We start from the raw sequence: 10,394 nt of genomic DNA, 5'->3' as shown, positions 1-10,394 counted from the left end.
AATGTGGATCTTACAGATACATTCTCCTATATAAACACAAGCACTAATGATCCTCACATAATCAAATATAGTAGAAGTGAAAAAAGGGTTTTATTGCAGTAAGAAACACCCTAAAAGACAGAGAAGTTACAGTACATTAAAACCTGGCCTTGCCCTCAGCAATGGGTGTGGCACAGAAAGGCAGCTACATTTTCAAAGGTGCACTCTTCACTGAACAGGACAAAATAACCACATACTGTAAGGGTGACTTCACATGTCTTTGAATGTCATTCCCTTTGAAACAGGATCTATTACTATGACAGAGAGGTGAGGGGATGGATTGATTCTATTGTTAGAGCCTATAGGCTCCCACAGTAAGAATACATGGCACATCTTAGAGCAGAGACAATCAGCATATGGGCCCACCGAGACTTGGTAGCAAGTCACAGGCCTCACACTGTGTGTGTGTGTGTGTGTGTGTGTGTGTGTGTGTGTGTGTGTGTGTGTGTGTGTGTGTGTGTGTGTGTGTGTGTGTGTGTGTGTGTGTGTGTGTGTGTGTGTGTGTGTGTCTGTGTGTGTGTGTGTGTGTGTGTGTGTGTGTGTGTGTGTGTGTGTGTGTGTGTGTGTGTGTGTGTGTGTGTGTGTGTGTGTGTGTGTGTGTGTGTGTGTAACACAATTGGATTTTCATTCACTGGCAGACAGGGTCATATTCTCATTTCACAGTGAGTCTTTTCCCCTTGAAGCTTGAGTGAATTACCCTCTCTTTGTCCCTGCTGGCTGGACTGGGTGACAAGGCAAAGCACACATTGGAGCAAAGCCCTGGCCCTGCTGTAAACAGCCTTAGCCCTCTCCAGGCACTATAAAAGGAAGCTGTGCAGCAACAGCAACTATCCCAAATGTGAATTTCACAACATGCCGTCGAGTACATTCATTTCACAAACTGCTGTCCATTGATGGATTGATTCATAAACTATTGCGCAATCGCCACGAGCAAGGGTGAAAAGTGTAAAATAATAATAATAAAAGAAACACTAAGGTGTCTAGTTGCACTGCCAAAAAAACATGAATCTCACAAATATCTTTAGTGCCTAACTCAGCACATTTTGGAGAGTTGCCGTTATCGGTCAATATGCCCAGCTCTAGAATGAGCCTGTCCGCCTGTGGTTAGGGCATCAGGGCTGAGAGGGTTTCGAAGACAAGTCCACCTAAAGATGCCATACTTACAGTAATGTGAAAAAGATATGTCATTATCCAGGCCACAGACAAATAGACAATATAGTCACTCAAACCAGACTTTTGTAGACATTCAAATAGGTTTCTTGATGCTTCAAATCCTTTACCTTATGGTGGGATGTTCTATCATTCACTGTAATAAGGTCATAGTAGCTAGGTTATATTATATCAAAACTGAATCCATTTATATTCTTAGATCCCTGTGATCTCCCATTGTTTATGTGTCCGCTGCCTTTGGCAACAGCTGCTTTGCAACACGTTTTATTCCTACTCTAATAAAGAACACGGTAATGTTTCCATTTAGTAATAACATGTAATACTCTTAGAGAGGAAAACAATTTGAATCATGCGATAGTTATGTTAACGTTGAATTATAAATGCTTGGGAATAAATATTGCTTTGGCAGTGCTTTTGATGAAAAGGTTCTGCCTATTGATATCACCTAGGTCTATGCAGTAGGCTACATTGTTTCTGTGGAACTGTTGAAGTGTACAGTCATAGAGGCAAGATAAGAGAAGCCTGTCACAATATTATTGTCCTCTGGTAGGAGTTACAAATACTGTTCATGAAAATGGACAAATGATTTAATTTGTCATTCTTATCACAGTCTTTTATCAAACACAACATATTTTGTCCTCATATAACATTTCTGAGGACGCTTTTAGTGATTCTCCAAAAATAGGTAATTATTGTGCATTATTCTGTCTCAGGCTGTCTTGGGCAGAGCCAGAACAAATGGAACAAGGGCACCTTTAGCCTCTCCAGGTGCTTTGAGTGCTTCTGCCTCAGGCAAAAACTGTTCATTCTCCTCTTCCACAACAAACTGCAATGTTTGGGACTTGTTCACACAGTAAATAGTGTTGCCAATGACAGCACAGCGAAAGGGCAAGGGGTTGGTCTGCTCCAGGGACGCACTATCATGCCATATTTTCACCACAGTGTTATATTTGAACACGTTGACGCCATAGTCACGGTTGACGTCAAACCTGTAGATGAAGTTTTTGAACGCCACCATGTCCGTGGATTTCTTTCTGCTGTTGTTGAACGGGCATTCCTCCCAGTCGGCTCTTCTAGTGTCATATCTTAGCAGACGATAAAAGAGAGAGCCTCCGGATACGAACAGCTCTCCATTGCATGTCGTTGCCTCATGCGCAACAGCGAACGCCCCTTTTGGTAGCGGTGCTACAGGGCTCCATCTGTCCGTGCGAGGGTCGTACTTCTCCACGGTGAAGAGACACTCCCCTCCGATTGCGAACAGGTAGCCGTCCATGGACACCAGCTTGAGCTGAGACCGACCCTGGGTGAGCGGTCGTATTTCGCTCCAGCTGTCAGTGAGAGGGTTGTAGCAGAACACCTTGTCTGAGACCTTGCCTTTGTCGCCCTGAACTTTGATTCCACCTGCTACGAATAGGTAATTGTACATGGTGCATATCCCAGAGCCCTTTGTGTTGATTTCATCCGGCATCTTCGTCAGCACTTTCCAGTCCTTTGTCTCCTCGTTGTAATAGTAAATCACATGGTTCTCCTCCAGGGACACCATCGATAGAGGGCTCTGAGGGCGACTGTTCTCACGGCTTGGAGGTCTGCTCCCGGCGCGGTCATACACCTCGTTGATTTCAGCCACCATCAACGCCCTCTTTCCCTCCATTCTCATAGTGAGAATCAGCTCTCTCTCTCCTCCCGTCAAACGCCCATAGACAGCGGGATCCCGCAGTATTTCCAAGAAATTGTCACTCATGTGCTTGTAGGCTTTCTCCTTCAATTCACCGAGACGTTGCCTTTTGGCTATTGTCAAAATCTCATAGCAGTTCTCAGCGGTAATCTGCTCCGACATTTTATCGACAGCAGCTTGAACCGCGCAGGGGATTTGTAACACTTTAGCCCCGGTGATGACCTCTACAATATTAACCTTACTAACCTGCATTCGGGATGAGTAAATGTAATCCACCAATATTGTCAAAGTCTTAAAACTCACCCCCTTCACTCGCAATACGTCTCGGGACTGCCGCGCCTTGAAATAGTCACTTTTCTCAGACAAAACGGCTTTATGCACTTCAAGTTTCTTTCCAGACACTTCAATCACTAAATCAGTATCCTCTTCGGAAGCACATACGCCGTTTCCACATCCCCATCCTTCCTGCCTGGACTGCGGTGCTTGGTTTCCCTGTGTAGCTTCTGAGTCGCTCTCTCTCGGCACAGCCGTCTGTCCCGCACTGCCTGTCTGTCCGCGCTCATGTGCTGGCTGCGCTTCTGCGCTGATACAATAGGTGACAGGCGCAGAGCTCCCCTCCCTCTGCCCGGCCTGGGAACTCGCTTTACAAATCTGACACTGATCTTTCACAGCTCCACGGCTGACTTCACGCACGAGAGGGGCGCTATGTGTTTGCGTTTCGTCATCCAGGCAGAAGAGGGAAGAGCCCATGCTGTGCGCCACGTCCGCCTGCGCGCGGCAGTTCTCCTCCTGCTCTATTGAACAGTGCTGCTCTTTGTTGAGATGAGGGGTTGGGGTATTCTCATTCATGGCTGACCCATGCATTTGATCTGCATTTGCATTTACTGAGCCATTCCTTGGTGGGTTACCATTATAACATCTAAGACCCACCACACCATTGTCCATTTCAACAAGTGGTCCATTAGTCTCCGTAATACACTGGTACCCAAAGTTTTGATTCTCGCCTGGATCTTTCATCTCGGGTATATTTCCATTGAAGTCCTGCGTCAGCAAAGCCATTTTGTCTACCTGCTCTTCCTCGTGACAGGCAGGGGGCGTGTCAGCATCAGCACTGACTAGGCGCAAATCTGCCACCTCTGGGAATAACAGGACGGACTGCGCGCGCTCATTCATTATCGCAACTCACGGGTTTGGGATATATGCATTTTTGTTCATGTTTTAGAGAAATCAGACAAGTCCAATATTCCAACATTGCCGCAATATATTGATGCAATATAAGTCACTAGATTTTATTGTAATCGCCCCTGAAATATCCCTTTTTAGTCCTTCAGTCCCTTGGGCTACAGCAGGCAATAATAGGATCCCATTGTATTGTTGCGTCTGCTATCTCCTCGGGTCTGTTATTTTCCCTTTTCATTTGATCAGAGGGAAATAGAAATTAAATGAATTTCCCATGCAGCAACAGAGCCAGAGGATGATGACATGCAAGGAAACTGGGGATCAACGACGACAATCTTATTTTCCTTTGTCCATCTTAATTTCAGGGTTCAACAGGTGCTGGTGCCGTCATCTGTGGAGAGGTGGGGGAATTAGATGTAACAGCATCGAGATAAACTAATTTCACTCTTCTAAACACAATTCGAGTTAATTGTTTCTTAGGGCTATGCAGCTCAGTGTGACACAACGAAAAATATTTGAGACTGTGGGTTTGCCAAAGGCAAGGTTGATAGGAATCCAGGAAACTCACAGGGGCGCTCTTGTGATATACATCCCATATGTGGATGTGGCTATGCGCGGTATCTCCACTGTATTCAGACTTTTTTTGATTAAGAATATATTTATATTGGTAAATTATCTATTTGAGTTATACAATTTAATATGGCCTATATCCGATTATTTGTGTTGATTGTGAAATTACTAATTGGGTGTAACGCTTTTGTGCGCCATAATCTGTTTTGAGTGAAGCGTCATTTGAAACATAGAACCACCTCAATAAATACATGCTTTCTTCTTTATCTTACGATTGCATTAAAACAAATCTAATTTTGAGAACGAACCATACGAATTGTAACTAACTAAAGAACAAATGCATTAACTGCAATATCACAGAAACTAAAATAAAAAGTAAATGTCATACTTAGGCTACTACGCTCCCCAGCTGCAAAATGTGATGCGTCTGCGCAGTCTGGTTATTTCTCGGTTGCTGCGCGGTTATAAGGGCTTTGCGGATGGCAAGACCACTTGAAGAAAGAGCTATTCTAACCTCCAGAACGTGGCCAGTCAGCTTCGGATTTAGATTTGATTCAAGTCACCCTTAGTTCCTTGCAACATAACTTCGAATCCTATCCAAACCAAATTTGAGAAAGGATGAAAAAAAATAATAATAATGTTATTGATTGAATATTTATCTTGCCCCTAAACTCATTTTGTGGATGATGTAATTTAATGTCGGGACAGACGGTGAGTTGTCCACTAAACCCTCCTCCTTGTTGAGTTGTACACTAAACCCTCCTCCTCTATTAACCCTTCACAGAAGTGTGGTTATGATCTGTGATATTAAATATTACTTTAATGAATTCCAGAGAAATGCATGCATGCAGGACAAATGGTTTAATCTATACCCCTTGATATATGTGTGATCGGATTATTGATAATTTATCAAATCAAATCAAATTGTATTTGTCACATGCGCCGAATACAACAGGTGTAGACCTTACTGTGAAATGCTTGCTTACAAGCCCTTAACCAGCAATGCAGTTTTAAGAAAATAGAGTTTACTAAATAAACTAAAGTAAAAAAAAAATAATAATAATAACAATAACGAGGCTATATACAGGAAGTACCGGTACCGAGTCAATGTGCCGGGGTACAGGTTAGTGGACATATTACTGCAGCTTTATGTTATTATATGAAAGCTGTAATAAGAAAAGAGCAGTGTGGAGATGGATAGCTAAACAAACACGTATCAATCAGATTCCCACAGTGCATATATCCAGGTAATCCAACTCAATATTGGAAGCACCTAAAATGGAACCGTGGCGATGCAATTCCAGAGGAAGTAGGTCTACAATAAAAAGGGCTAAACGTGCTTTGACATTTTCAAACTCCCCTTCTGCCAAACGCCTAATTTCTTGTCTCAAACCCAGAAGATAAGTGAGCCTTGAATAATCCCCATGGTGAAAACAACCAGCAACCGCTAACCAGCACCCAGGCCCTCTAAAATACTGTTTTAATAGAACCTGTGGTATCGTTTGATGAGACTGGCTCAGGACCTGTAGATAACCACATGGGAAAAGCCTTCCCTCTGCACAGTGCATGAGAAATGGCTGTTGGCATAGGGAAGCAGAAGGTCATTCTAAACAGATTAGGAACAATGGTGAGAAAGAGCCAGACCCCAGGCTCTTATAGGAAGGATAAAGGAGCTTAGTGGATGGCCTCCAATAGAGGACTACACACACACACAACTCCTAGATAGATCACTTGTCACACTCTGGCTCCAGGACTGTGTGTTAGAGCCAGGGTGTATTTCATTTGGTGGTGTTGGGGGTTGGGTGAGTTTCATTTTGTTTGTGTTTAGTGGTGATTGGTCAATGACTCCCAATCGGAGGTAACGAGTGTCAGCTGTCGGCTCGTTATCTCTGATTGGGAGCCATATATATACTGTTGTGTTTCACTGTTTGTTTGTGGGTTTTTGTTCCATGTTTCTGTCAGTGTTACAGAGGACTTCACTATCGTCATTTGTTGTTTTTTCGTGGTTGCTTTATGAAATAAAGTCATTATGTTCACTCCACGCTGCGTATTGGTCCGCTCCTTTAGACGATCGTGACAGAAAAACCCACCATAAAAGGACCAAGCAGCGTGTCAAGCGGCAACAGGATCCACCTACACAGGATTTATATCCACCCATAAAGGATTCATGGACATGGGAGGAGATACTGGATGGTAAGGGTCCTTGGGCACAACCGGAGAATATCGCCTCCCTCGTGAAGAGCTGGAGGCAGCTAAAGCCGAGAGGAGGCGATATGAGGAGGCAGCACGGAGGCAAGGCTGGAAGCCGGGAGTACTACCCAAAAAAATTTTTTTTGGGGGGGCACATGGCTGGGCGCCTGGGCAGCAGGAGGCTGCCACAGGAGATGTGGAGAGAAGGCTATCGGATTACGGGAGCCATTGGCGAGTAGAGGGAGGGAAGTTGTTGTCGCACGGCATGAGAGACTGAAGTGTGTTACCAGTCCGGTCCGGCCCGTTCCTGATCCCCAGTTAAGGCCAGTGGTGTGTGTTCCGGCACGGACCGGCCTGTTCCTGCTCCAAGCACGTATCCTACGGGTGCGTCACCAGCCCAGCCCGGCCTGTTCCTTCAGAGCCGTCCGCCAGACCGAGCCGCTAGAGCCTTCCGCCAGACAGAATCATACACCTGCTATGGAATCAGCAGGAGCCGACGCAGCCTATGCTGGACTGGAGGCTCGGGGTTCGTGACGGGCAGGAGCGGCTCATGCGGATGGGAGCCGCCCTGCTGGAGGTGATGACTGCAATCCGAGGCTGGGGTCCGCCTCACCGCTAGCCGCCCAGCCAGCACCACCAGCCAGCCATGAGCAGCCAGACCCGGCCAGCCAGCCATGAGCAGCCAGATCCGTCAGCCAGCCATGAGCAGCCAGATCCGTCAGCCAGCCATGAGCAGCCAGATCCGTCAACCAGCCATGAGCAGCCAGATCCGTCAGCCAGCCATGAGCAGCCAGATCCGTCAGCCAGCCGCGAGCAGCCAGATCCGTCAGCCAGCCATGAGCAGCCAGATCCGTCAGTCAGCCATGAGCAGCCAGATCCGTCAGCCAGCCATGAGCAGCCAGATCCGCCAGCCAGCCATGAGCAGCCAGATCCGTCAGCCAGCCATGAGCAGCCAGATCCGTCAGCCAGCCATGAGCAGCCAGATCCGTCAGCCAGCCATGAGCAGCCAGATCCGTCAGCCAGCCATGAGCAGCCAGATCCGTTAGCCAGCCATGAGCCGTCCAGCCAGGATCCGCCAGAGCCGCCCAGCCAGGATCCGCCAGAGCCGTCCAGCCAGGATCCGCCAGAGCCGTCCAGCCAGGATCCGCCAGAGCCGCCCAGCCAGGATCCGCCAGAGCCGTCCAGCCAGGATCCGCCAGAGCCGTTCCAGCCAGGATCTGCCAGAGCCGTCCAGCCAGGATCCGTCAGCCAGCCATGAGCCGTCCAGCCAGGATCCGCCAGAGCCGTCCAGCCAGGATCCGCCAGAGCCGTCCAGCCAGGATCCGCCAGAGCCGCTCCAGCCAGGATCCGCCAGAGCCGTCCAGCCAGGATCTGCCAGAGCCGTCCAGCCAGGATCCGCCAGCCAGCCATGAGCCGTCCAGCCAGGATCCGCCAGAGCCGTCCAGCCAGGATCCGCCAGAGCCGTCCAGCCGGGATCCGCCAGAGCCGTCCAGCCGGGATCCGCCAGAGCCGTCCAGCCGGGATCCGCCAGAGCCGCCCAGCCGGGATCCGCCAGAGCCAGCCAGCCGGGATCCGCCAGAGCCGTCCAGCCGGGATCCGCCAGAGCCGTCCAGCCGGGATCCGCCAGAGCCGCCCAGCCGGGATCCGCCAGAGCCGTCCAGCCGGGATCCGCCAGAGTCGTCCAGCCGGGACCCGCCAGAGCCGTCCAGCCGGGACCCGCCAGTGCCGTCCAGCCGGGACCCGCCAGAGCCGTCCAGCCGGGATCCGCCAGAGCCGTCCAGCCGGGATCCGCCAGAGCCGTCCAGCCGGGATCCGCCAGAGCCGTCCAGCCGGGATCCGCCAGAGCCGTCCAGCCGGGATCCGCCAGAGCCGTCCAGCCGGGATCCGCCAGAGCCGACCAGCCGGGAGCCACCAGAGCCGTCCAGCCAGTATCCGCCATTCAGCCTGGTACTGCCCCTTAGTCCGGTACTGCCCCTTAGTCCGGTACTGCCCCTTAGTCCGGTGCTGCCCCTTAGTCCGGTGCCGCCCCTTAACCCAGTGGGGTTTAGTTGGGGGTGGTCATGTGGAGGAGGCTAGGGAAGCGGGTGGTGACTAAGGTGGGATGGGACCACGACCAGGGGCAGAACCGCCACCGTGGACAGACGCCCACCCAGACCCTCCCCCTAGACTGTATGCTGGTGCGCCCGGAGTTCGCACCTTTAGGGGGTACTGTCACACTCTGGCTCCAGGACTGTGTGTTAGAGCCAGGGTGTATTTCATTTGGTGGTGTTGGGGTTGGGTGAGTTTCATTTTGTTTGTGTTTAGTGGTGATTGGTCAATGACTCCCAATCGGAGGTAACGAGTGTCAGCTGTCGGCTCGTTATCTCTGATTGGGAGCCATATATATACTGTTGTGTTTCACTGTTTGTTTGTGGGTTTTTGTTCCATGTTTCTGTCAGTGTTACAGAGGACTTCACTATCGTCATTTGTTGTTTTTTCGTGGTTGCTTTATGAAATAAAGTCATTATGTTCACTCCACGCGCTGCGTATTGGTCCGCTCCTTTAGACGATCGTGACATCACTAATGCCTGACCTCACCCTGACAGCAGAGATGAGCTGGTGAATGAGGGATATTCCAGCAATAATGCCAGAGGGGGTGTGGCATATAATTCAGCAATAAGGCCCAAGGGGGTGTGGCATATAATTCAGCAATAAAGCCAGAGGGGGTGTGGTATATTTAAGCAATAAGGCCAGAGGAGGTGTGGTATATGGCCAGTATACCACGGCTAAGGGCTGTTCTTATGCACAACGCAACGTGGTATATTGGCCATATATCACAAACCCCCAAGGTGCCTTATTGCTATTATAAACTGGTTACCAATGTAATTAGAACAGTAAAAATAAATGTTTTGTCATACTTGTGGTATACGGTCTGATATACCACGGCTGTCAGCCAATCAGCATTCAGGGCTCGAACCACCCAGTTTATATTTCATTAATAAGGCCCAAGGAGATGTTCCACGCCTAAGGGCTGTTCTTAGGCACGACACGAAGCAACATACCCATGGTATATTGTTTGATATACACATGGCTGGAATGCTGTTTCAGCCAATCAGTATCCAGTAATCAGTATATGGCCAATATACCACAGCTAAGGGCTGTTCTTAAGCACGACGCAACGCAGAGTGCCTGGATACAGCCGTTAGCCGTGGTATATTGGCCAAATACCACAAACCCCTGAGGTGCCTTATTGCTATTATAAACTGGGTAGCAACATAAATATAAGTATTTTCGCATCATACCCATGGTATATTATCCCACACACATACTTAAGTCTATATAATTCTGTATTGATATGGAGCATTTCACCCACAATAGACCTAATTTTGTTTATAAGTGAAGCTAACCCAGTCTGCTCAACACCATTAGTTTAGTTCAGTATCCAGTACACAGGCCAGAAGGAGTAGGACTCATTATATGTAAGCAGGGACATACATTATATGGGTCTCTGCGGAGGAGACCACTCCAAAGCAGGCTATAACTAGGCCAATAAAAATGGAACAAAATATGGAATAAGAATGAAGTTACAAGG

The 10,394-nt window shown here is 48.5% G+C and overlaps 1 protein-coding gene across 1 annotated transcript; it reads right to left on the bottom strand.

The window, feature by feature from the left end:
- Positions 1 to 593: 593 nt before the first annotated feature.
- Positions 594 to 4,448, bottom strand: LOC121548598 (kelch repeat and BTB domain-containing protein 11-like). The gene has a single exon (XM_041860086.2). The coding sequence runs from the start codon at positions 4,055 to 4,057 to the stop codon at positions 1,919 to 1,921; it is 2,139 nt and encodes a 712-aa protein (XP_041716020.2). The 5' UTR covers positions 4,058 to 4,448; the 3' UTR covers positions 594 to 1,918.
- Positions 4,449 to 10,394: the final 5,946 nt, after the last annotated feature.

Source organism: Coregonus clupeaformis, chromosome 33 (genome assembly GCF_020615455.1).
Source record: "Coregonus clupeaformis isolate EN_2021a chromosome 33, ASM2061545v1, whole genome shotgun sequence".
Taxonomy (NCBI): Eukaryota; Metazoa; Chordata; class Actinopteri; order Salmoniformes; family Salmonidae; genus Coregonus; species Coregonus clupeaformis.
Note: the sequence above shows the minus strand (reverse complement) of the source record. Positions and strands in the feature narration are given on the sequence as shown.